Below are 27,553 nucleotides of genomic sequence, written 5' to 3'. Positions count from 1 at the left end.
CCATTGTATATATGTACCACATCTTCTTTATCCATTCATTTGTTGATGGGCATTTAGGTTGCTTCCATGTCCTGGCTATTGTAAATAGTGCTGCAATGAACATTACGGTACATGTTTCTTTTTGGATTATGGTTTTCTCTGGGTATATGCCCAGTAGTGGGATTATTGGATCATATGGTAGTTCTATTTGTAGTTTTTTAAGGAACCTCCAAACTGTTTTCCATAGTGGCTGTACCAACTTACATTCCCACCAACAGTGCAGGAGAGTTCCCTTTTCTCTGCACCCTCTCCTACATTTATTGTTTCTAGTTTTTTGATGATGGCCATTCTGACCAGTGTGAGGTGACACCTCATGGTGGCTTTGACTTGCATTTCTCTACTGATTAGTGATGTTGAGCATCGTTTCATGTGTTTGTTAGCCATCTGTATGTCTTCTTTGGAGAAATGTCTATTTAGGTCTTCCGCCCATTTGTGGACTGGGTTATTTGCTTTTTTGGTATGAAGCTGCATGAGCTGCTTATATATTTTGGAGATTAATCCTTTGTCCGTTGCTTCGTTGGCAAGTATTTCCTCCCATTCTGAGGGTTGCCTTCTTGTCTTGTTTATGGTTTCTTTCGCTGTGCAAAAGCTTTTAAGTTTCATGAGGTCCCATTTGTTTATTCTTGATTTTATTTCCATTATTCTAGGAGGTGGGTCAGAAAGGATCTTGCTTTGATGTATGTCATAGAGTGTTCTGCCTATGTTTTCCTCTAGGAGTTTTATAGTGTCTGGCCTTACATTTAGGTCTTTAATCCATTCTGAGTTTATTTTTGTGTGTGGTGTCAGGGAGTGTTCTAATTTCACTCCTTTACATGTAGCTGTCCAGTTTTCCCAGCACCACTTATTGAAGAGGCTGTCTTTTCTCCATTGTATGTTCTTGCTTTCTCTGTCATAAATTAGGTGACCTTATGTGTGTGGGTTTATCTCTGGGCTTTCTATCCTATACCATTGATCTATATTTCTGTTTTTGTGCCAGTACCGTACTATCTTGATTACTATAGCTTTGCAGTATAGTCTGAAATTGGGGAGCCTGATTCCTCTGGCTCCGTTTTTCTTTCTCAAGCTTGCTTTGGCTATTCAGGGTCTTTTGTGTCTCCATACAAATTGTAAAATTTTTTGTTCTAATTCTGTGAAGAATGCCATTGGTAATTTGATAGGGATTGCATTGAATCTGTAGATTACTTTGGGTAGTATGGTCATTTTCACAATATTGATTCTTCCAATCCAAGAACATGGTGTATTTCTCCATCTGTTCATGTCATCTTTGATTTCTTTAATCAGTATTTTATAGTTTTCTGAGTACAAGTCTTTTGTATCCTTAGGTAGGTTTATGCCTAGGTATTTTATTCTTTTTGTAGCGATGGTAAATAGTATTGTTTCCTTAATTTCTCTTTCTGATTTTTTGCTGTTAGTGTATAGGAATGCAAGAGATTTCTGTGCATTAATTTTGTATCCTTCAACTTTTCCAAGTTCATTGATGCGCTCAAGTAGTTTTCTGGTGACATCTTTAGAATTTTCTATGTATGGTATCATATCATCTGCAAACAGTGACAGTTTTGCTTCTTTTCCAATTCATATTCCTTTTATTTCTCTTTCTTCTCTGATTGCCATGGCTAGACTTTCAAAATTATGTTGAATACGAGTGGAGAGAGTGGACATCCTTGTCTTTTTCCTGACCTTAGTGGAAATGCTTTCAGTTTTTCACTGTTGAGAATAACGTTTGCTGTGGGTTTGTCATATATGGCCTTTTATTATGTTGAGGTAGGTTCCCTCTATGTCCATTTTCTGGAGAGTTTTCATCGTAAATTGGTGTTGAATTTTGTCGAAAGCTTTTTCTGCATCTATTGAGATGATCATGTGGTTTTTATTCCTTAATTTGTTAATATGGTGTATCACATTGATTTCGTATATTGAAGAATCCTTTCATTCATGGGATAAATCCCACTTGATCATGGTGTATGATCCTTTTAATGTGTTGTTGGATTCTGTTTAGTAGTATTTTGTTGAGGATTTTTGCATCTATGTTCATCAGTGATATTGGTCTGTAATTTTATTTTTTTGTGATATCTTTGTCTGGTTTTGGTATCATGGTGATGGTGGCCTTGTAGAAGGAATTTGGGAGTGTTCCTCCCTCTGCCATTTTTTGGAAGAATTTGAGAAGGATGGGTGTTAGCTCTTCTCTAAATGTTTGATAAAATTCACCTGTGAAGCCATCTGGTCCTGGACTTTCATTTGTTGGAAGATTTTTTTATTACAGTTTCAATTTTATTACTTGGGTCTGTTTATATTTTCTAATCTTCTTGATTCAGTCTTGGAAATTGTAGAATTTGCCCATTTCTTCAGGATTGTCTGTTTTATTGGCATATAGTTGTTTATAGTAGTCTCTTATTATCCTTTGTATTTCTGCAGTGTCAGTTGTGATTTCTCCTTTTTCATTTCTAATTTTATTGATTTGAATCCTCTCCCTTTCTCGATGAGTCTGGCTAAAGGTTTATCAATTTTGTTTATCTTCTCAAAGAACCAACTTTTAGTTTTATTGATCTTTGCCATTGTTTTTTTTTTTTTTTTTTTGGCACACGGGCTTAGTTGCTCCGCGGCATGTGGGATCTTCCTGGAGCTGGGATCGAACCCGTGACCTCTGCATTGGCAGGCGGATTCTTAACCACTGCGCCACCTAGGAAGCCCTGCCATTGTTTTCTTCATTTCTATTTCATTTATTTCTGCTTGGATCTTTAAGATTTCTTTCCTTCTACTGACTTTGGGTTTTCTTTGTTCTTCTTTCTCTAGTAGTTTTAGGTGTATGGGTAGATTGTTTGAGATTTTTCTTGTTTCTTGAGGTGAGACTGAATTGCTATAAACTTCCCTTAGAACTGCTTTTGTTGCATCACATAGGTTTTGGGTCATTGTGTTTTCATTGTCATTTATTTCTACGTATTTTTAAATTTCTTCTTTGATTTCTTCAGTGATTGCTTGGTTATTTAGTAGTGCACTGTTTAGCCTCCATGTGATGGGTATTTCTTTAGGAGTCCTTTCTGGAAGCATAAAGGCCAAAGGAAGAAAAGCTTGCTTTATTTCGTATAGTGCATAAAAGGAATATTTTTTTAATTCAAATACACACACACACACACACACAAACATGATATTAACAATATTAACAAATCTCTTTTTCTTTAGGGGATACTTCCAAAGGAGGCGTAGCTGAAATTCCTCAATCCACCTTGAAACCAGGGATCACTACCAGTCCTGAAGATTCAGACACTGTATCTCATTTATCCTTGTCCCCTGAGGACTTTCCTCAGTTGGCTGGAACGTCTCCTCAAGTAAAGAATATTGGTCAACATACTGATACTCTCACCCAAGAGACATTAGCAGGCAGTCATCTAACTGAAGAGACTCTAAAAGCTTCAGCTGTCCCTGGACTAGCTGACCAGAAGACTGGAATAGCAACAGTGCCCTTTAGTTCCTACTCACAAAGAGGGAAGCCAAATATTTTCTATCCACAGGCCTCTTCAGGTCATCTGACTGAAGAGGCTCTAAAAGTTGCAGCTATTCCTGGACTTGGTGACCAGAAGACAGGTATATCTGTAGTCCCTCCAAGTTCCTACTCCCTTGGAGAGAAGCACAGTATTTTCTACCCACAGGCATTGCCAGACAGTCATCAAACTGAAGGGGCTCTGAATGTTTCAGTTCTTCCTAGACTAGCTGATCAAAAGATTGGAAAACCAACAGTACCTGCTAGTTCCTACAGAGTTGGAGAGGAGCCTGGTATTTTCTACCAACAGGCCTTGTCAGGCAGTCATCTACCTGAAGAGGCTCTGAAAGTTTCAGCTTCTCCCAGACCAGTTGATCAAAAGACTGGGTTGCCTACTGCATCCTCTACGTCTTACTTACATGGAGAGAAGCCTCGTATTTTCTATCAACAGACATTGCCAGACAATCATCTAACTGAACAGGCTCAGAAAGTTTCAGCTGTTCCCGCATGGGCTGAGCAGAAAACTGGGATTCCTACCATACCCTCTACTTCCTATTTACATAGAGAGAAGCCCAGTATTGTGTACCAGCAAGAGTTGCCAGATAGTCATCTAATTCAACAGGTTCAGCAAGTTTCAGCTGCTCCTGGATTGGCTGAGCAGAAGACTGGCATTCCTACCATACCCTCTGCTTCCTTTTCACATAGAGAGAAGCCCACTATTTTGTACCAGCAAGAGTTGCCAGACAGTCATCGAATTCAAGAGGTTCAGCAAGTTTCAGCTGCTCCTGGATTGGCTGAGCAAAAGACTGGGATTCCTACTGTACCCTCTATTTCCTATTCACATAGAGAGAAGCCCACTATTGTGTACCACCAAGAGTTGCCAGATAGTCATCTAATTCAAGAGATTCAGCAGGTTTCAGCTGTTCCTGGATTGGCTGAGCAGAAGACTGGGATTCCTACCATACCCTCTACTTCTTACTCACATAGAGAGAAGCCTCATATTTTCTACCAGCAAGAGTTGCCAGACAGTCGTCTAGCTGAACAGGCTCAGAAAATTTCATCTGTTCCTGGACTGGCTGAGCATAAGACTGGGATTCCTACTGTACCCTCTATTTCCTATTCACATAGAGAGAAGCCCACTATTGTGTACCAGCAAGAGTTACCAGACAGTCATCTAATTCAAGAGATTCAGCAAGTTTCAGCTGTTCCTGGGTTGGCCGAGCAGAAGACAGGGATTCCTACCATACCCTCTACTTCTTACTCGCATAGAGAGAAGCCCAGTATTTTGTACCAGCAAGAGTTGCCAGATAGTCATCTAACTGAACAAGCTCAGAAAGTTTCAGCTGCTCCTGGACCCCCTGAGCAGAAAACTGGGATTCCTATAGTTACTTCTGCTTCTTACTCACATAGAGAGAAGCCCAGTATTTTTTACCAACAGGATTTGCCAGATAGTCATCTAACTAAAGAGGCTCAGAAGGTTCCAGCTGTTCCTGGACTAGCTCCCCAGAAGAGTGGGATACCAATAGCACCCCCTGCTTTCTACTCACATAGAAGGAATTCCAGTCTTTTCTATCAGCAGGAGTTGCCAGACAGTCATCTAAGTGATCAGACTCAGAAAATTGCAGCTATTCCTGAACCAGTTGACCAGAACACTGGGATACAGACAGTACCCTCCTCTAGTTCCTACTCACATAGGGAGAAGCCCATTATTTTTTACCAGCAGGAATTGCCAGATAGTCTTCTAACTGAAGAGGCTCTAAAAGTTTCAGCTTTTCCCAGAACAGCTGACCAGAACACTGGGATACCAACAGAGTCCTCTAGGGCCTACTCATTTGGAGAGAAGCCAGGTGGTCTTTTCTACCAGCAGATGTTACCAGATGGTAATCTAACTGAAGAGGCTCTGAAAGTTTCACCTGCGTCCGGATCACGTGACCAGAAGAGTGTTATACTCTCAGTACCTGCTAGTTCCTACTCTCATAGAGAGAAGCCCAGTATTTTCTACCCACAGGCCTTGCCTGGCAGTCATCTATCTGAAGAGGCTCTGAAAGATTCAGCTATTCCTGGACCAGCTCATCAGAAGACTGGGACATCAGAACTTTCTGGTTCCTACTCACATAGAGAGAAATCCAGTATTTTCTACCAACAGGAGTTGCCAGATAGTCATCTAACTGGAGAGGTTCTGAAAGTTTCAGGTGTTTCTGGAACAAGTGACCAGAAGACTGGGATACCTATAGCAACCTCTGCTTCCTACTTACATAAAGAGAAGCCCATTATTTTATACCAGCAGGCCTTACCAGATGGATATCTTACTGAAGAGGCCCTGAATGTTTCAGCTGCTCCTGGACCAGATGACCAGAAGACTGGGATACCTACAGTATCATCTAGTTCCTATCCTTATAGAGGGAAGCCCATCATTTCTTACCAGCAAGAGTTGCCAGATCTTACTCAAGTGGCTCTAAAAGTTTTAGAGGTTCCTGGACCAGCTGACCAGAAGATTGGGATACCAGCAGTAACCTCTACTTCTTACTCATATGGAGAGAAGCCCATCATTTCTTACCAGCAAGAGTTGCCAGATCCTAATGAAGATGCTTTAAAACGTTTAGAGGTTCCTGGACAAGCAGACCAGAGCACTGGTATGCAAATTGTGCCCCCTGCTTCCTATTCACATAGAGAGAGCCCCATCTTTTCTTACCAGGAGTTACCAGATGTTACTGAAGAAACTTTGGAAGCTTCAGCCATTCCTGGACCAGCTGACCAGAAGACTGGGATACAAACAGTCCCCTCTAGTTCCTACTCATACAGAGAGAAGGCGGATGTTTTTTACCAGCAGGAGTTGCCAGATCTTACTGAAGAAGCTTTAAAAGGTTTTGCTCTTCCTGGATCAGCTGACCAGAATGCTGAGATACCAACAGGATCTTCTAGTTCTTACTTACATAAAGAGAAACCCAAGATTTTACCAGATGACCAGAACACTGAGTTACCATCAGCTCCCCGTAGTTCCTACTCACATAGAGAAAAACCCAAGACTTCAACTGTGATTGGACCGGATGACCAGAAGACTCCATTAATGACAGGTTTTCCTAATTCTTATTCTCAGAGAGTAAAGCCCAGTATTTTCTTTCAACATCAGTTGCCAGATAGACATCAAAGTGGAGATATTCTGAAAATTTCACCTGTTCCTGAACCAACTGATGTGAATTCTCGGATACCAGTACCTCTTGCTAGTTCCTATTCACACAGAGAGAAATCTAATATTTTCTACCCACAGGAATTGCCAGACAAACATCTAACTGCAGATTCACTGAAAGTGTCAACAGTTTCTGGACCAGCTGAACAAAAAACTCTGTTACCAGCAGTTCCTCCTAGTTCCTTTTCACATAGAGAGAAACCAAATATATCCTACCAACAGGATTTGCCAGAAAGACATCTAACTGAAGATAACCTGAAGTTTTCAAGTAGTCTTGGACAAGCTGGTCAGATTACTGGGTTATCAGCAGTTCTTCCTGGTACTTATTCACATAGTGAGAAGCACAAACTTGTTTCAGACCATGTCCAAAGGCTAATAGATAATTTGGATTCTTCTGACGCCAGTGGTATCTCAAACAATATACCTTTAAATTCTCAGGCTGATAGTAGAGTTGTAATACATAAGCCAGAATCTTCGGGTTTTGAAGATGTTGGCTCTGAGGAAATCCGGGATACGGAAAACAGTTCCAAAACTCTTAAAGAGATTCAGACACTTTTAATGGAAGCAGAAAATATAGCGCTGAGACGATGCAATTTTCCTGTTCCCCTTGTCCCTTTCAGAGATGTTAGTGATATTTCATTTATACAATCTAAGAAGGTGGTTTGCTTCAAAGAACCCCCGACAACGGATGAATCTAACGGTGATTTGTCTCAGAGACAGCCACTCACAGAAGAAAGCCCAAGCAGCAAGGGCATACAGAAGGATATTAGCACACAGACGAATCTGAAATGCCAGAGAGGCATTGAAAATTGGGAGTTTATTAGTTCAACTACAGTTAGAAGTCCTTTGCAGGAAGCAGAAAGCAAAGCCAGAGTGGCATTAGATGAAACCCTTAGGCAATATAAAGCAGCCAGATCTGTAATGAGATCTGAACCTGAAGGCTATAGTAGAACCATTGGGAATAAGATTGTTATTCCTATGATGACTATCATTAAAAGTGATTCAAGTAGTGATGCAAGTTCCTGCTCGTGGGACAGTAATTCCTTGGAGTCAGTTTCTGATGTGCTTCTGAACTTCTTTCCATATTCTTCACCCAAGACAAGCATGACAGACAGCAGAGAGGAAGAGGGTGTGTTAGAGAGTGATGATGGTGGTGGTAGCAGTGTAGATTCACTGGCTGCACATGTGAAAAACCTTCTGAAATGTGAATCCTCATTGAACCATGCTAAACAAATACTCAGAAATGCAGAGGAAGAGGAATCTCGAGTACGGGCACGAGGTAGGAAAATATAATTTTGTATAAAGGCAGGTCAAACTCATAAACATTATAGTTTAATAATTTGCTTAAAGTTAAGTGTTTGGAGCTCTAAATTAATTTTCCTGTAAAACTGTTAGAATAATTTCATTTTCTACTGGCAACTCAGAAAAACTCATTTAACCAACAATGAAGTCCAGTATTAATAGTGCTAGTTTGAGGTCTTAAGGAAAAGTAAGTTCTGATGTGTGAAGAAAAGTAAGGGGAGATAAAACCTGGGTTTCCACACTCCTAAGGGTTGGATGTTTTCCTGATCTTTTCATTGTACGGTTCTTATTTTGGAGGCAGTAAAAAACTTCACTTTGTGCTTCTGTAAGTCACTCTCTGTCATAAAACTACATGTACTTTCTATCCCCTTTTCTAATAAAATTCTTAAAGCAGATCTTAGATAGACATCAGAAAAAACTGAATCAAGGTATTTCACATTAAAACTTGGGTTAGAGTTAAATTCCATTAATCTCTAATTGTAGAGTTCCATTAAAAAAGAAAAAAAAAGTCTTTAAGACAACATGGCAAATAAATATATTTTGGAAGGCAACTTACAAGCAATTCAGGCCAGATGGAAATCCTTCTCTTGAGACTAACTTCCTGCACCGTTCCTTCTGTCACTTACGCATGTTTTGATTCTCCAAAAACTCCAAGTTTTATTTATTATTTTAAAATACTGACTGTTGTGAAAGTGGCTGTGACTGTAGCATGAACTAATAGGGAGACAAAGGGACTCTTGATTGGAAGGAAGATTAAGATAAAAATGGCTGAATACCATATTTAAAGTTGTCTCTGGAGAAATGTTGGGTTTTTTTTTTAAATCAGACTTTTCAGTGAAAAAATGGCTGAATGCCATATTTAAAGTTGTCTCTGGAGAAATGTTGGGTTTTTTTTTTTTAATCAGACTTTTCAGTGAAATTCTCTCTCTCAAGAACTTCTGATAATTTGTCATAAAATTGAGAGCACACACTGTTTACTAAGCAATGTGGTAGGCATTAAATTGCATATATTAGTGATCTTCTGTGTTCTTATAATCACTGGTACTTTTGCATTATATTATCTCGAATGTTTTTATGCTTTTCTCTCCAGCCTGGAATCTGAAGTTTAATATGGCTCATGAGTGTGGCTACTCCATTTCAGAATTAAATGAAGATGACAGGAGAAAAGTAGAAGAGATCAAAGCAAAGTTGTTTGGTCATGGGAGAACAACTGAGGTGTCTAAGGTATAAAAGAAATCTGTAAATTAAGAGAGAAAATATGACAGAAAGGGTGTGGAATTTGAATCTCTTACCTGGGCATTGATGACTCCTGCTAAGTCACTGATAGTCTTTGGCTAAAGCGTTAGGAGTCTTAAGTCTTCAAAAGTTAAGATTTAAGGATTGGATTCTGTAGGTTTTGATTAATTCAAATCTATTAAAAATTTCTGTCTTAGAAAAATAGGAATGGATTTGCTTATTTTATCAATGTATTCTTATCACTTTTATTTTCTCTTGAGGGGGGTATCCTGAGATGCAGATGCAGTCCAGCTATTTTCAGAGGTGTATTCTCTGCTTAAGAATACAGCTATAATAGCTTATGTGTAAATGACTTTTTTTAATAGTACTCATTTTCCGTCTGTAGTGCACCATTTCATACATAGAAAAGAATATATGTGAAACATGTATAAAGAAAAAGTAGAAATAATTTTTGTTCATTGGCCATCCAGCTTGAGAAGTAGAGTGTTACCAAATATCACTGAATTCCTGTGTGTTCTCTTCCCCAGCCAGATCGCTCTTACTTCCTATCCTGAGATGTGTTGGTTTGCTTGCTGCTCAGTGTGGTTTTGAACTGTATAATACATGGAATATATTCTTCTGAAAATTGCAATTTTCACAATCTTTGGCTTTTGGGGTTCTTCTAGGTAGATATACGTAGTTTTAATTTATTCCTTTTTATTGCTGTAAGTACTCCAGTGTATGAATATATCATAGTTTATCCATTCTCTTGTGCATGGGGCATTTGGTCTGCTATTATGAATAATAATGGGATATAATAATACCTATCTTACAAGTTTTGCTATGGCTTACATGAGATAATGCCTATAAAACGCTTATTAGGGTGTATGATATCTAGTTAGTGCTCAATAACTGGCAGCTGTTATTATTCGTTCTATAGAAATTGATACAGCTATCAGATATGTACACTTAATGGCCTAATTCATAGTTTCTTAGAAAGTTGTCAGTGATATAGCCTAATTATTTGGCTTGTCAATTTTGAAAAAGCTTTTTGAAAGTATAAGTTAGATTGGATTTTAGTTTTATGTATGTGCTTGTGAAAAACAAAATTAACAAATAATAAAATGGATAAGTAGCTGTTCTAGCACCCTTTATTTAAAAGCACATGTTTTCCCCAGTGATTTGCCTGCCTGCCTGCCTCCCTTCCTTCCTTCCTTCCTTCCTTCCGGAATTTTTTATTATGGTAAGATAACATGGGATCTACACTTTTTAACAAACTCTTAAGTGCAGAATACAACATTAACTATAGGCCCAATGCTGTGTAGCAGATTTTTTGACTCTGCTGGTAATTTTTCTAAATATTCCTCCATGGACACATAACAAAAGTCAAGTTATCTTTTCTGACTATTAAGCTATTTCATGCTATTCATTTTCCTCAGAATGAAATGTACAAGTAGATATATTACCTTTTTAAAAGTTGAAATATAAGTATATAATCGATTATGTTAGTTTCAGCTGCACAACTTAGTGATTCGATATTTCTAACATTAAAAAATAATCACCAAGATAAGTCTGGTTACCATCTGTCACAAAAAACAAAGGTTTTACACTGATATTGACTATGTTCCCCCATGTTGTACAGTTCATCCCCATGACTCATTTATTTTGTACATCTAAGTCTTCTTCACCTATTTTACTCTTCCTTCCCATCCCCCTTCCATCTGGCAACCACCTGTTTGTTCTCTATATCTATGGGACTATTTCTGTTTTGTTATGTTTATCCATTTGTTTTGTTTCTTAGATTCCACATGTAAGTGAAATCGTACAGTATTTGTCTTTCTCTGTCTGACTTATTTCACTTACCATAATACCCTCTAGGTCCATCCATGTTGTTGCAAATGGAAAGATTTCCTTCTTTTTTATGGTTAATAGACCATAATATATATACATTGATGGTCTTTTAACCTTATGGTATATGTATATGTGTGTGTATATGTATTTGTATAAAATATATCTTTATTTATTCATCTGTTGGTAGACACTTAGGTTACTTCCATATCATGACTATTATAAATAATGATGCAACGGATGTAGGGGTGCATATATCTTTTTGAATTTGTGTTTTTGTTTTCTTTGGAAAATTACCCGTAAGTTAATTGATGGATCATGTGGTAGTTCTATTTTTAATTTTGTGAGGAACCTCTGTACTGTTTTCCATAGTAGCTGCACCAATTTACATTCCTACCAGCAGTGCACGAGTGTTCCCTTTTCTTCACATCCTCACCAACACTTCGTATTTGTCGTCTTCTTTTTTTTGGGGGGGGGGGGGCGGCTGTGTTGGGTCTTTGTTGCTGCGCATGGGCTTTCTCTAGTTGTGAGTGGGGGCTACTCTTCGTTGTAGTGCATGGGCTTCTCAGTGCGGTGGCTTCTCTTGTTGTGGAGCATGGGCTCTAGGTGCACAGGCTTCAGTAGTTGTGGCACACAGGCTCTAGGGTGCACAGACTTCAGTAGTTGTGGAGTGTGGGCTCAGTAGTTGTGGCTCACCGGCTTAGTTGCTCCGTGGCATGTGGGATCGAACCCGTGTCCCCTGCATTGGCAGGCAAATTCTTAACCACTGCACTGCCAGGAAAGTCCCTGTTATCTTTTTGATAGTAAACACTCTAACAAGTATGAGATGATATCTCATTGAGGTTTTTATTTGTATTTCCCTGATGATTAGTGTTGTTGAGCATCATTTTATGTGTCTGTTAGCCATCTGTTTGTCTTTTTTTTTTTTTTTTTACAAAAATGTCTTTTCAGATCCTCTGCCCATTTTAAATTTAATTTTATTATTATTTTTTAAATACATATTAATTTTTTTGCTGCATTGGGTCTTAGTTGTGGCACACGGGAGCTTTCTTTGTGGTGCGTGGGCTCAGTAGCCCCATCGTATGTGGGATCTTAGTTCCCCGACCAGGGATCGAACTGGTGTCCCCAGCATTACAAGTCAGATTCTTAACCACTGCACTACCAGAGAAGCCCCTTCTGCCCATTTTTTATTTGAGTTGTATAAATTCTTTGTGTATTGTGGATATTAATCCCTTGTCAGATATATTATTTGTAAATACCTTCTTCCATTCAGTAGGCTGCCTAAGGAGATATATTCAAAAAAATACTGCTGAGACTGACCTCAAAGAGTGTACTGCCAATATTTTGTTTTAGGAGTTTTATGGTTTCAGGTCTTCCATTTAAGTCTTTAACTCATTTTGAGTTTATTTTTGTATATGGTGTAAGAAGGTAGTTCAGTTTGCTTCTTTTGCATATAGCCATCCAGTTTCCCCAGCACCATTTATTGAAGAGGATTTCATTTCCCTATTGTTTCCCTATTTTTACCTCCTTGGTTATAGATTAATTGACCATGTAAGTGTGGGTTTGTTCCTGGGGTCTCCATTCTGTTTCATTGTTCTGTATGTGTATTTTTGTGCCAGTACCATACTGTTCTGATATCTGTAGCTTTATGGTATAGTTTGAAATCAAAGATAGTAATATCTCCAGCTTTGTTCTTCTTTCTCAAGACCATTTAGGCTATTTGGAGTCTTTTGTGTTTCCATTCAAATTTTAGATTTTTTTTTTTTTCTAGTTTTTTGAAAAATGGCACTGGTATTCTGGTAGGGATTGCAATGAATCTGTAGATTGCCTTGGGGAGTGTAGTCACTTTAGCAAGATATATACCTGAGCAAGGTATAGTTTTTTTTTAGTTTTTTGTGTTCAAGTGTTTATTTTAACATTCTGTCAGCTTTTGTTGAAAAACTATATATTATAGAGCTGTTTTAGGTGCACAGCAAAATTGCGAGGAAGATACAGAGATTTCCCATATACCCCCTGCCCCATCACATGCATTTCCTCTGCCATTATCAACATTCCCCACCAAAGTGGTACATTTTTTACAGTCAATGAACCTTCATTGACATGTCTTAAGCACCCTAAGTCCACAGTTTACATTAGGGTTCACTCCTGGTGTTGTACATTCTGTATGTTTGGATAGTGTATAATGACATGTATCCATCATTATAATATACAGAGTATTCTCACCACCCTAAAGTTCCTCTGTACTCCATCTACTCAAGTCTACCACCCTCACTTCAACCACTGATCTTTTTACTGTCTCCATACTTTACCATTTTCCACATTGTCTTATAGTTGGAGTCATACATTTTGTAGCCTTTTTAGATTGGCTCTCTGAATTAGTAACATGCATTTAATGTCATGGCTTGATAGCACATTTCTTTTTAGCAATGAGTAATAATCCATTGCCTGGATGTACCACAGTTTATCCATTCATCTACTACATCTGTGGAAGGACATCTTGGTTCCTCCTAGGTTTTGACAATTATTAATATATCTAATATAAACATCCAGATGCAAGTTTTTGTGATGGCATAAGTTTTCAGCTCTGTTGGGTGAATATCAAGGAGCACAAATGCTAGATCATATGCTAAGACTATGCTTAGTTTTGTAAGAAACTGCCAAACTGTCTTATAAAGTGACTGTTTAATTTTGCATTCCTACCAACAATGAATCAGAGTTTCTGTGGCTCCACATGCTCACCAGCATTTGTTATTTTCAGTTTTCTCAATTTTGGCCATTCTAATAAGGTGCATAGTGGTGTCTTATTGTTGTTTTAGTTTGCATTTCCCTGATGACATGATGTGGGGCATTGTTTCATATACTTATTTTCCAGCTGTATATCTTTTCTGGTGAGGTATCAGTTAATGTCTTCAGCCCATTTTTATATTGGTTTATTTTGTTATTGTTGAATTTTAATAGTTCTTTGTATACTTTGGATAATAGTTTTTTATCAGATGTGTCTTTTGCAAATGTTTTTCTCTCAGTCTCATTCTCTTCACATTGTTTCTAATTTTAGTGAGTCCAGCTTATCAGTTATTTATTTTAAGGATTATATCTCTGATGTTGTATCTTAAAAGTCATCACCATACCCAAGGTCATATAGGTTTCCTCCTATGTTATTTTTGAGGAGTTTTGCATTTCACATTTAGGTCTATGATCCATTTTGATTTAATTTCTATGAAGGGTTTTAAGTCTGTGTCTAGATTCATTTTTTCCACATGGATGTCCAGTTATTCTAGCACTGTTTATTGAAAACACTACTTTTACTCCATTATATTGCATTTGTTCCTTTGTCAAAGATCAGTTGACTATATTTACATGGGTCTATTTCTGGGCTCTGTTCTGTTATAGTGATTGATCTGTCTATTTCAGCAGTAAGACACTGTCTTGATTCCTGTAGCTTTATAGTAAGTCTCAAATTCAGATAGTGCAAGTCCTCCAACTTTGTTCTTCTCCGTCATTATTATTTTTTTAATTAATTTATTTAATTAGTTATTGGCTGTGTTGGGTCTTCATTGCGGCACATGGGCTTTCTCTAGTCGCAGCAAGCTGGAGCTACTCTTCATTGTGGTGCGTGGACTCCTCATTGTGGTGGCTTCTCTTGTTGTGGAGCACGGGCTCTAGGCCTGTGGGCTTAAGTAGTTGTGGCACATGGGCTCAATAGTTGTGGCTCATGGGCTCTAGAGCATAGGCTCAGTAGTTGTGGTGCATGGGTTTAGTTGCTCCATGGCATGTGGGATCTTCCTGGGGTAGGGATTGAACCCGTGTCCCCTTCATTGACAGGCAGATTCTCAACCTCTGCGCCACCTAGGAAGTCCTCCTTCATTATTGTGTTGGCTCTTCTGGGTCTTTTGCCTCTCTGCATAAACTTTAGAATCAGTTTTTTAATATTCACAAAATAACTTAACTGGCATTATAATTGGAGTTGCACTGAATCTATACAGTCAATTTGGGAGGAACTGAAGATCTTGAAAATATTGAGTATTTCTGTCATAAACATGGAATCTCTCTCCATTTATTCAATTTTTCTTTGGTTTCTTTCATCAAGGATTTATAATTTTCCTCATATAGATTTTGTATATATTTTGTTAGATTTATATGTAAACATTTCATTTTTATAGGGTACTAATATAAATGCTATTGTTTTTATGCTATTGTTTTTAATTTCAAATTTCACTTGTTCATGGCTGATACATAGGATAGCAATTGACTTGTATATTAATCTTGCACTTGACAACTTACTGTAATTGCTTATTAGTTTCAAGAGTTTTTTTGTTGATTCTTTCAGATTTTCTCCATAGATTTTCATATCATCTGCAAACACAGTTTTATTTCTTTCTTCTCCAGTTGTATACTTTTTATTTCCTTTACTTGTCTTAAAGCATTAGCTAGAAATTCCAGTGTGATGTTGAAAAGAAGGGGTTAGATGGGCATCCTTAACTAATTTCTGATCCTTGTGAGAAAGCTAGTTTCTCACCATGAAATATGATGAGGAAGTTTTCCGCTATCCCTTGTTTACTGATAGTTTTATCATGAGTGGATGTTGGATATTTTTCAGATACACTTTTTGCATCTATTGATATAATTGTGTGACTTTTCTTTTTTAGGCTTTTGATGTGATAGATTGCATTAATTGATTTTTGAAAAATGAACCAGTCTTGCATACCTGGGATAAATCCCTCTTGGTCACTGCATATAATTATACTTTGTTGGATTTGATTTGTTAATATTTTATTGAGGATTTTTGCAACTATATTCATGAGAAGAGATATTGGCCTGTAGTTTCCCCCCTCCACTGAAATGTTTGTCTAGTTGTTTTATTAGGGTAATACTGGCTTCATAGAATGAATTAGGAAGAAGTATTCCTTCTGCTTCTGCTCTCTGAAAGAGTTTGGAGGGAACTGGTATAATTTCCTCCTTAAATGTTTGGTAGAATTCACCAGTGAACCCACTTGGGCCTAGTGCTTTCTTTGTTAAAAGATTATTAAATTACTGATTCAATTTCTTAAAAAACTAGTTGCCTATTCAGAATGTCTTTTTCTTCTTACTGAGTTTTGGCACATTGTATCTTTCAAGTAATTGGTCCATTCCATCTAGGTTGTCAAATTTGTGGGCATATGACTTGTTCATAATATTCCTTTATTTTCCTTTTAATGTGCATGGGATCTGTAGTGATGTCCCCTCTTGCATTTTTGATATTAGTAATTTGTGCTCACTCTCTCTTTTTCTTAGTTTGCCTGTCTAGAGGCATATTGATATTTGTTTATTTATTTTGCTTACTTTGGACTTAATTTACTCTTCTTTTTGTAGTTTCCTAAGGTAGAAATTTAGGTTATGAATTTTAGGTCTTTCTTCTTTTCTAATATGTGCATTTAATGACATAAATTTCCTTCTATGCACTGCTTTCACTGCATTCCATAAATTTTTACAAGTTGTCTTTTCATTTAGGTTAATATATTTCTTATTTGATTTATATTTTATTTAGAAGTATATTGTTTAATCTCCACATATTTGGAGGTTTTCCAACTGTCTTTGTGTCATTTCTACTTTAATTTTCTTCTGGTCTAAGAGCAGACATTGTATGATTACTCTTTTTAAAAATTTGTTAAGATGTGTTTTATGGCCCAGAACATGGCCTGTCGTGGTTAATGTTCCATGTAAGCTTTGAGAAGGATGTGTAGTCTGCTGTTTTTGACTGAAGTAGTTTATAGATGTCCATTATATCCAGTTTGTTGACGTTGTTGAGATCAAGTATGTTCTTACTGATTTGCTTCCTGATGGACTTGTTTATTTCTGAGGAAGGGGTGTTAAAGTCTCCAACTGTAATAGTGGATTCATCTGTTTCTCCTTGCAGTTCTATCATTTTTTGTCTCGTGTAGTTTGACACTCTTGTCAGCTGGGTATACATTTTTTTGTCTTCTTGGAGAATTGATCCCTTTATCATTATGTTATGCCCTTCTTTATCCCTGATAACTTTGCTTCCTTTGAAGTATGTTCTGTCTGAAATTAATACAGTACTTCTACTTTTGATTAGTATTAGCGTGGTGTATTTTTCTCCATTTATTTACTTTTCATCTACATGTGTTTTTATATTTAAAGTGGCTTTCTTGTAGAAAACATATACCTGGGTCTTGTTTTTGATCCACTCTGGCAATCTCTGTCTTTTAATTAGTGCACTTAGCCCATTGGCTTTCAAAGTGATTATTAATATAGTTGGATTAATATCTGTCATATTTATTACTATTTTCTTTTGTTGCCCTTGTTCTTTGTTCCTATTTTTGTCTTCCACTCTTTTTCTGCCTTTTGTGTTTTTTTTGTGTGTGTATATAAAATGGAGGATTTATTTATTTTATTGAAGTATAGTTGATTTGTAATATTGTGTTAATTTCTGCTGTATAGCAAAGTGATTCAGTAATACTGCTTTTATGGTTTTGTATGTGTGTATGTATTTATTAACTTCTTATTTTATATTATAGTTGATTAACAATGTTGTGTTAGTTTCAGGTGCACAGCAAAGTGATTCAGTTATACATATACATGTATGTATTCTTTCTTTTTCTAATTCTTTTCCCATTTAGGTTGTTACATAATATTGAGCAGAGTTCCCTGTGTTATACAGTAGGTCTTATTATCTGTTTTAAAGATAACAGTGTGTGTATGTCAATACCAAACTCCCTAACTATCCCTCCCCCCACCTTTCCCCTCTGGTAACCATAAGTTTGTGCTCTAAGCTTGTGAATCTGTTTCTGTTTTGTAAATAAGTTCATTTGTATCTTTTTTTTACATTCCACATATAAGCAATATCATACATCATTTGTCTTTCTCTGTGTGACTTACTTCACTCAGTATGACAATCTCTAGGTCCATCCATGTTACTGCAAATGGCATTATTTCATTCTTTTCATGGCTGAGTATTATTCTGTTGTATATATGTGCCACATCTTATTTATTCATTCATCTGTCAGTGGACATTTAGGTTGCTTCCATGTCTTGGCTGCTGTAAACAGTGCTGCAGTGAACAATTGGGATGCATGTATCCTTTCAGATGTTTTTCTTTAGATATATGCCCAGGAGTGGGATTGCAGGATCATATGGTAGCTCTGTGTTTAGTTTTTTTAAGGAACCTCCATACTGTTCTCCACAGTGGCTGTATCAATTTACATTCCCACCAACAGTGTAGAAGGGTTCCCTTCTCTCTACACCCTTTCCAGCATTTATTATTTGTGAATTTTTTGATGATAGCCATTCTGACTGGTGTGAAGTGATATCTTGTATTAGGTTAGCCAAAAAGTTCATTTGCATTATCAAATGAATTTTTTGGCCAGCCCAATAGTTTTGATTTGCATTTCTCTAATAATTACCAGTGTTGACCATATTTTCTTGTGCCCCTTGGCCATCTGTATGTCTTCTTTGGAGAAATGTCTATTTAGGTCTTCTGCCCATTTTTTGAGTGGGTGGTTTGTTTTTATATTATTAAGCTGCATGAGCTGTTTGTAAATTTTGGAGACTAATCCTTTGTTGGTTGCATCTTTTGCAAATATTTTCTCCCATTTTGGGGTTGTGTTTTCATTTTGTTTGTGGTTTCCTTTGCTGTGCAAAATCTTTTAGATTAAATAGGTCCCATTTGTTTATTTTTGTTGTTATTTCCATTACTCTGGGAGCTGGATTGAAAAAGATATTGCTGTGATTTATGTCAGAGAGTGTTCTGCTTATGTTTTCCTCTAAGTATTGTGTATGATTTTAAAGAGTTTTCTAATTTCATTTTTTTACATGTAGCTGTCCAGTTTTTCCAGCACCATTTATTGAAGAGACTGTGTTTCCTCCGTCATATATAGTCTTGCCTCCTTTGTCTTAGATTAATTGATCATAGGTGCATTGGTTTATTTCTGGGCTTTCTGTCCTGTTCCACTGATCTGTATTTATACTGGGTTGGCCAAAAGGATCATTTGTTTTTTTCCGTAAGATGGCTCTAGTAGCACTTAGTTGTCTTTAACTTCATTCAAAACAATTTTGTTAGATTGTATTGTGACAGCTGTCATACCAGCATGCATTTAAAAAGAAACTTTTCGAAATTGGTGAATTTTTGTATAGGTATTTTAATATTGATGATGGAAGAAAAAAAGCAACAATTTCAGCATATTATGCTTTATTATTTCAAGAAAGGTAAAAAGGCAACTGAAATGCAAAAGAAGATTTGCACAGTATGGAGAAGGTGCTGTGACTGATTGAATGTGTCAGAAGTGGTTTGCAAAGTTTCGTGCTGGAGATTTCTTGCTGGATGATGCTCCAAGGTCAGGTAGACCAGTTGAAGTTGATGGCAGTCAAATCAAGACATTAATTGAGAACAGTCAACATTATACCATGCAGGAGATAGCTGACATACTCAAAATATCCAAATCAAGCATACAAATCATTTGCAATGAAAATCATTTGCAACAGCTTGTTTATGTTAATTGCTTTGATGTTTGTGTTCCACATGAGTTAAGCGAAAAAAACTTCTTGACTGTATTTCCACATGTGATTCTCAACTAACGTAATGAAAATGTTCCGTTTTTAAAACAAATTGTGACAGGTGATGAAAAGTGGATACTGTTCAAGAATGTGGAATGGAAGAGATGGTGGGGAAGCAGGGTGAACCACCACCAATCACACCAAAAGCCAGTCTTCAGCCAAAGAAGGTGATGTTGTATATATGGTAGGATTGGAAGGGAGTCTTCCATTATGAGCTGCTTCTGGAAAGCCAAACGATTAATTTCAAAAAGTGCTGCTCCAACTTAGACCAGCTGAAAACAGCACTCAGTGAAATTCACCCGGAAAGTCAACAGAAAATACATTTAATCTTCCATCAGAATAACGCAAGACTGCATGTTTCTTTGATGACCAGACAAAAACTGTTATAGCTTGGCTGGGAAGTTCTGATTCATCCACCGTATTCATCAGACATTGCACCTTCAGATTTCCATTGATTTCAGTCTTTACAAAATTCTCTTAGTGGAAAAAAATTTCATTTCCTTGAAAAACTGTAAAAGACATCTGGAACAGTTCATTGCTCAAAAAAGATAAAAAGTTTTGGGAAGATAGAATTATAAAGTTGTCTGAGAAATGGCAGAAGGCAGTGGAACAAAAGGGTGACTACTTTGTTCAGTAAAGTTCTTGGTGAAATGAAGAATGTGTCTTTTACTTAAAACCAAAGGCACTTTTTGGCCAACCCAATGTTTTTTGCCAGTCCCATACTGTTTTGTTGACTGTAGCTTTGTATTATAGTCTGAGGTCAGGGAACCTCATTCCTCTAGCTCAGTTTTTGTTTCTCAAGATTGCTTTGGATATTCGGGGTCTTTTGTGTCTCCATACAAATTTTAGAATTTTTTGTTCTAGTTCTGTGAAAATTGCCGTTGGTAATTTAATAGGGATTGCATTGACTCTGTACATTGCTTTGGTTAGTATAGTCATTTTGACAATATTGATTCTTCCAATCCAAGAACACGATATATCTTTCCATCTGTTGGTGTCATCTTCAGTTTCTTTCATCAGTGTCTTACATTTTTTGGAGTACAGGTCTTTTGTCTCCTTAGGTAGGTTTATTCCTAGGTATTTTATTCTTTTTGATGTGATGGTAAATGGGATTGTTTCTTTAATTTCTTTTTCTGATCTTTCGTTGTTAGTGTATAGAAATGCAACAGATTTCTGTGTATTAATTTTGTAACCTTCAGCTTTACTGAATTCATTGATGAGCTCTAGTAGTTTTCTGGTAGCATCTTTAGGATTTTCTATGTATCGTGTCACCGGCAAACAATGACAGTTTAACTTATTTTCCAATTTGGATTCCTTTTATTTCTTTTTCTTCTCTGATTGCTGTAGCTAGGACTTCCAAAAGATGTTGAATAATAGTGGCGAAAGTGGACATCCTTGTCTTGTCCCTGATCTTAGAGGAAATGCTTTCAGCTTTACACTGTTGAGTATGATGTTAGCTGTAGGTTTGTCGTATATGGCCATTATGTTGAGGTAGGTTCCCTCTGTGCTCACTTTCTGGAGACTTTTTATCATAAATGTGTGTTGAATTTTGTCAAAAGCTTTTTCTGCATCTATTGAGATGATCATATGGTTTTTATTCTTCAGTTTGTTAATGTGGTGTATCACACTGATTAATTTGTGATATTAAAAGATCCTTGCATTTCTGGGATAAATCCTACTTGATTATGCTATATGATCCTTTTAATGTGTTACTGGATTTGGTTTGTTAGTATTTTGTTCTGGATTTTTGTATCTATGTTCATTAGTGATATTGGCCTGTAATTTTTTTTTTTTTTTGTATTATCGTTGTCTGGTTTTGGTATCAGGGTGATGGTGGCCTTATAGAATGAGTTTGGGAGTTTTCCCTCCTCTGCAATTTTTTTGTAACAGTTTCAGAAGGGTAGGTGTTAACTCTTCTCTAAACATTTGATGGAATTCAGCTGTGAAGCCATCTGGTCCTGGACTTTTGTTTGTTGGGAGTTTTTAAGTCAGTTTCAATTTGGTGATTGGTATGTTCATATTTTCTATTTCTTCCTGGGTCAATCTTGGGAGATTGTACCTTAGAATTTGTCCATTTTTCCCAGGTTGTCCATTTTATTGGCATACAGTTACTTGTAATAGTCTCTTATGATCCTTTGTATTTCTCTGGTGTCAATTGTAACTTCTCCTTTTCATTTCTGATTTTATTGACTCTCCTTTCCCTTTTTTCTTAATGAGTATAGCTAAAAGTTTATCAATTTTGTTTATCTTTTCAAAGAAAAAGCTTTTAGTTTCATTGATCTTTGCTATTGTTTTCTTCATCTCTATTTATTTCTCCTCTGATTTTTATGATTCCTTTCCTTCTACTGACTTTAGGTTTTCATTCTTTCTCTAGTTGCTTTAGGTATAAGGTCAGGTCGTTTATTTGAGATTTTTCTTGTTTAATGAAGTAAAACCATATTGCTATGAACTTTTCTCTTAGAACTTCCTTTGCTGCATTCCATAGGTTTTGGATTGTTGTGCTTTTGTTTTCGTTTGTCTCTAGGTAATTTTTAAATTTTTTCTTTAATTTCTTCCATGATCCGTTGGTTGTTTAGTATAGCATATTGTTTAGCCTTCATGTGTTTGTATTTTTTACAGTTTTTTTTCTTGTAGTTTATTTCTGATCTCAGCATTGTGGTCAGAAAAGAAGCTTGATAAGATTTTAGTTTTCTTAAATTTACCGAGGCTTGCTTTGAGGCCTAGCGTGTGGTCAGTCCTGGAGAATGTTCCATGTGCACATGGGAAGAATGTTTATTCTGCCACTTTTGGATGGAATGCTCTATAAATATCAATTAAGTCCATCTGGTCTAATGTGTCATTTAGGGCCTGTGTTTCCTTATTGATTTTCTGTGTGGATGATCTGTCTATTGATGAAAGTGGGATATTAAAGTCCCACACTATTATTGTTTTGCTGTCGATTTCTCCCTTTATGGCTGTTAGTATTTTGCCTTATATTCAATATATTGAAGTGCTCTGGTGTTAGGTGAATATGTATTTGCAATTGTTATATCGTCTTCTTAGATTGATCCCTTTATCATTATGTAGTATCCTTCTTTGTCTTTAAAACAGTCTTTGTTTTAAAGTCTATTTTGTCTGATGTGAGTATTGCCTCTCCAGCTTTCTTTTTATTTCCATTTGCATGGAATACCGTTTTCCATCCCCTTACTTTCATGGGTCCCTAGGTGTGAAGTGGGTCTCTTGTAAACAGCATGTATGAGTCTTGTTTTTGTATCCATTCATCAAGTCTGTGTCTTTTGGTAGGAGCATTTAATCCATTTACATTTAAGGTAATTATCAATATCTGTGTTCCTATTGCCATTTTGTTAATTCTTTGGGGTTTGTTTTTGGAGGTCTTTTTTCTTCCCTGCCTCTCTTCCTTTCTCATGTTGTTTAATGACCTTCTTTAGAGTTGTGTTTGTGTTGTTTTTCCTTTTTTATGTGTGTATCTATTGTAGTTTTGGGGTTTGCTGTTCCCATGAGGTTTTGATATAGCAGTCTATATATGTACAAGGTTGTTTTAAATTGCTGGTCTCTTTCCCACCTACAGAAGCTTTTGTTGCAAAGCTGGTCTGGTGGTGCTGAATTCTCTTTAGCTTTTGCTTGTCTGTAAAGCTTTTGATGTCTCCATCAGATCCCAATGAGAGCCTGGCTGGCTAGAATATTCTTCATCTCATAGGTTTTTCCCTTTTATCACTTGAAATATATCATGCTACTCTCTTCGGGCCTGCAGAGTCTCTGCTGAGAAATCAGCTGATGACCTTACGGGAGTTCACTTGTATGTTATTTGTTGACTTTCCCTTGTTGCTTTTAATATTTTTTCTTTGTCTTTAATTTTTGTCTGTTTGACTACTATGCGTCTCGTTGTGGTCCTCCTTGGGTTTATCCTGCCTGGGACTCTCTGCACTTCCTGGACTTGGGTAACTGTTTTCCTTTCCCATGGTAGGAAAGTTTTCAGCTATTATCTCTTCAAATATTTTCTCAGGGCCTTTCTCTCTTCTCCTTCTGGGAGCCCTATAATGCGAATGTTGGTGCATTTAATGTTGGTCCCAAAGATCTATTAGACTGTCTTCATTTCTTTTCATTCTTTTTTTTTTAAATTCTTTTTTTGTGGCAGTGATTTCCACCATTCTTTCTTCCAGGTCCCTTATCTGTTCTTATGCCTCACTTATTCTGCTGTTAAATTACTTCTAGTGGATTTTTCATTTCAGTTATTGTATTATTCATCTCTTTGTTCTTTAGTTCTTCTGGGTCTTTGTTAAACATTTCTTGCATCTTCTCAATCCTTGCCTCCATTCTTTTTCCAGTATCTTAGATCATCTTCGCTATCATTCTGAATTCTTTTTCTGCTAGGTTAGCTATCTTTACTTCACTTAGTTGTTCTTCTAGGGTTTCATCTTGTTGCTTCATCTGGGGCAAATTCCTCTGCTGTCTCATTTTTACTAACTTTCTGTGATTGCGATTTCCATTTTGCAGGCTGTAGTGTTGTAGTTATTGCCTCTGCTGTCTGCCCACTGGTGGATGCTTTTTATGGTTTCAGTTGAGCATTTATGTGATTACATGTTCTCTTGTTTTTTTACCATGTATATCTCTTTCTCTTTTTAAATCTTTTTTAGTATTTGTCCTAGAATTTGTTTTCTGAGATCTTGGATTGTCTTCACTATAGTTATTCTGAATTCTTTTTCTGGAAGATTGCCTATCTCCACTTCATTTAGTTTTTTTCTGGGCTTTTATCTTGTTTCTTTATCTGCGACGTAGTCCTGCCTTTTCATTTTGTCAAATTTTCTGTGATTGTGGTTTTCATTCTGTAGGCTACAGGATTGTAGTACTTCTTGTTTCTGCTATCTGCTCTCTGGTGGAAGATGCTATCTAAGAGGCTTGTGCAAGCTTTCTGCTGGGAGGGACTGGTGGTGGGTAGAACTGGGTTTTGCTCTGGTGGGCAGAGCCATGCTCAGTTAAACTTTAATCTGCTTGTCTGTTTATGGATAGGGCTGTGTTCCTTGCCTGTTAGTTGTTCCTCCTGAGGCAACCCAGCACTGGAGCCTACAGGCTGTGTGGTGGGGCCAATGGCGGCCTCTGGGAGAGCTTACACCAATGGGCACTTCCCAGAACCACAGCTGCCAGTGCCCTGTCCTGGCAGTGAGCCACAGCTACCCCCTGCCTCTGCAAGAGACCGTCCAACACTAACAGGTAGGTTTGATTCAGACTCCTGTGGATCACTGCTCCTTTCCCCTGGGTCCTGGTGCGCACAAGACTCTGTGTATGCCCTTCAGGAGTGGAGTCTCTGTCCCCCAGTCCTATGGAAGTCCTGCAGTCAAATCCTGCTCGCCTTCAAAGCCAGATTCCCTGGGGATTCCCAGTCCTGTTACTGTACCCCCAGGCTGGGAAGCCTCATGTGGGGCTCAGAACCTTTACTCCAGTGGGAGAACTTCTGTGGTATAATTGTTCTCCAGTTTGTGGGTCGCCCACCCAGTGGGTATGGAATTTGATTTTACTGTAATTGCACTAATCCTACTGTCTCATTGTGTCTTGTCCTTTGTCTTTGGATGCGGGGTATCCTCTTTTGTGGGTTCCAGCATCTTCCTCTTGATAGCCGTTCAGCAGCTAGTTGTAGTTTCGGCGCTGTCCCAAGAGGAGGTGAGCACACATCCTCTACTCTGCCATCTTTCATCTTCTTAGTTACGTTTATCCCTTTTTTTTTCTTTGATGCAGTTTTAAATGGGATTGCTTTTTTACTTTCTGATATTTCTTAAAGAAATGCAATTAATGTATCTTGCTGACTTGCTGAACTCATTTATTAGTTCTAATAGTTTTTATGGAGAATCTTTAGGGGTTTCTATATTGACTATCATGTCATCTGCATATAATGACAATTTTACCTCTTCCCTTTCAATTTGGAAACCTTTTATTTCTTTTTCTTGTCAGAATACTGCAGCTAGGACTTCCAGTACTGTGTTGAGTAGAAGTGGTGTGAGTAGGCGTCGTTGTTTTGTTACAGAATTTAGCAGGAAAGCTTTCAGGTTTTCACTGTTCATTACTATATTGGCTGTGGGTTTGTTATAAATGGCTTTTATTATGCTGAGATATGTTCCCTCTATACCCACTTTGGTGAGAGTTTTTATAATGAATGGATGTTGAATTTTATCAAATGCTTTTTTTGCATCTATATAGTTGATCATGTGGTTTTTGTCTTTTCTTTTGTTGATGTGGTGTACCACATTGATTTATTTGCAAATGTTGAACCATCCTTGTGACCCTGGAATGAATCCAACTTGATCATGGTGTATGATCCTTTTTATGTATTGTTGAGTTTGGTTTGCTAGTATTTTGTTGAGGATTTTTGCATCTGTATTTATCAGAGATATTGGCCTGTAGTTTTCATTTTTGGTAGTATCTTTGTCTGGTTTTGGTGTCAGGGTGATAGTGGCTTCATAGAATGATTTTGGGAGTATTCCTTCCTCTTCAGTCTTTTGGAAGAGTTTGAGAAGGATAGGTGTAAGTTCTTCTTTGTATGTTTGGTAGAATTCCCCAGTGAAGCCATTCGGTGCTTAACTTTTGTTTGTAGGCAGTTTTTTTAGAATTACAGATTCTATTTCACTTTTAGTGATTGGGTCTGTTCAAATTATCTATTTCTTCTTGTTTCAGTTTTGGCAGGCTCTGTTTCTAGAAACTCTTCCTTTTTTTCTATGTTGTCCATCTTGTCTTATGACTGTTCGTTGTATTTTCTTATGATATTTTGTATTTCTGTGTAGGTTTTTTTTTTTTTTTCTTCTTTCATTTCTTAATTTGTTTATTTGGGTCCTCTTTTCTTCTTGGTGAGCCTGGCTAGAGATTTGTCGATTTTGCTTACCCTTTCAAAAACCTAGCTGTTGCTTTTATTGATATATTTATATATTTTTTAATCTCTTATTTATTTCCTCTCTGATCTTTATCATTTCCTTCCTTCTACTGACTTTAGGTTTTGTTTGCTCTTTTTCTTCTTTTTTAATGACGATTTTAAAAAAAATTATTTACTTACTTATATTGGCTGCACTGAGTCTTAATTGCAGCATGCGGACTTCTTAGTTGCAGTATGCAGACTCTTAGTTGTGTCATGCATGCGGGATCTAGTTCCCTGGCCAGGGATTGAATCCAGGCCCCCTGCATTGATAGCACAAAGTCTTACCCGCTGGACCATGAGGGAAGCCTTGTTTTTCTTTTTCTAATTTTTATGTTTTTTATTTTAGATTTTTCTTGTTTTTTTTAAGTAAGGCCTGTATCACTATGAACTTCCCTCTTTGGACTGCTTTTGCTGCATACCATAGATTTTTGTGTAGTTGTGTTTTCGTTGTCATTTGTTTTGAGGTATTTTTTTATTTCCCCTTTGATTTCATTGTTGACCCATTGTTTTTTTAGTAGCATATTGTTTAGTCTGCATGTAATCATTTTTTTCATGTTTTTCTTGCTGTGGTTGATTTGTAGTTTCATGCCATTGTGGTCAGAAAAGATGCATGAGAAATTTGTTGAAAAAACTATTAAGACCAATTCAGGATAAGGAAAAAAAAGTGTTTTGTTCTTTTTTTTTTAACTTTCATCTATTTCTTCTTTGATGCTCTCCCTAGCTTTATGTAGATCTGAGCTTCTGAACTATATTTTCTCCTCTAGAGTACTTCCATTAACATTTATTGCATGGCAGACCTACTGGTAACAAATTCCCTCAAGTTTTGTTTGTTTAAGAATGTTATTTCTTTATCAGTTTGAAGGATAATTTCATAGGAAGGATATAGGATTCTAACTTGCTGGGGTTTTTTCTCTCAACACTAAATATTTCACTCTATTTTCTTCTCGCTTGCATGGTTTCTGAGGAGAGGTTGGAAGCAATTCTCTACTTCTCTTTAGATTTTTTTTCCCCTCTGGTTTCTTTCAGGCATAGTGTGTTTTTC

General features: G+C 37.0%; 1 protein-coding gene across 6 annotated transcripts in view; it reads left to right on the top strand.

Moving 5' to 3' along the window:
* The window catches only part of ALMS1 (ALMS1 centrosome and basal body associated protein), a 186,152-nt gene that overhangs the window by 41,944 nt on the left and 116,655 nt on the right, over positions 1 to 27,553 (top strand). For all 6 annotated transcript variants that reach the window (XM_057740852.1, XM_057740857.1, XM_057740853.1 and 3 more), the window contains exons 8-9: positions 3,214 to 7,977; positions 9,091 to 9,224. In XM_057740852.1, the coding sequence (XP_057596835.1) occupies positions 3,214 to 7,977; positions 9,091 to 9,224 (4,898 nt within the window). The remainder of the gene's footprint in view (positions 1 to 3,213; positions 7,978 to 9,090; positions 9,225 to 27,553) is intronic.

The sequence above is a fragment of the Hippopotamus amphibius genome, chromosome 7, assembly GCF_030028045.1.
Source record: "Hippopotamus amphibius kiboko isolate mHipAmp2 chromosome 7, mHipAmp2.hap2, whole genome shotgun sequence".
Lineage (NCBI taxonomy): Eukaryota > Metazoa > Chordata > Mammalia > Artiodactyla > Hippopotamidae > Hippopotamus > Hippopotamus amphibius.
Note: the sequence above shows the minus strand (reverse complement) of the source record. Positions and strands in the feature narration are given on the sequence as shown.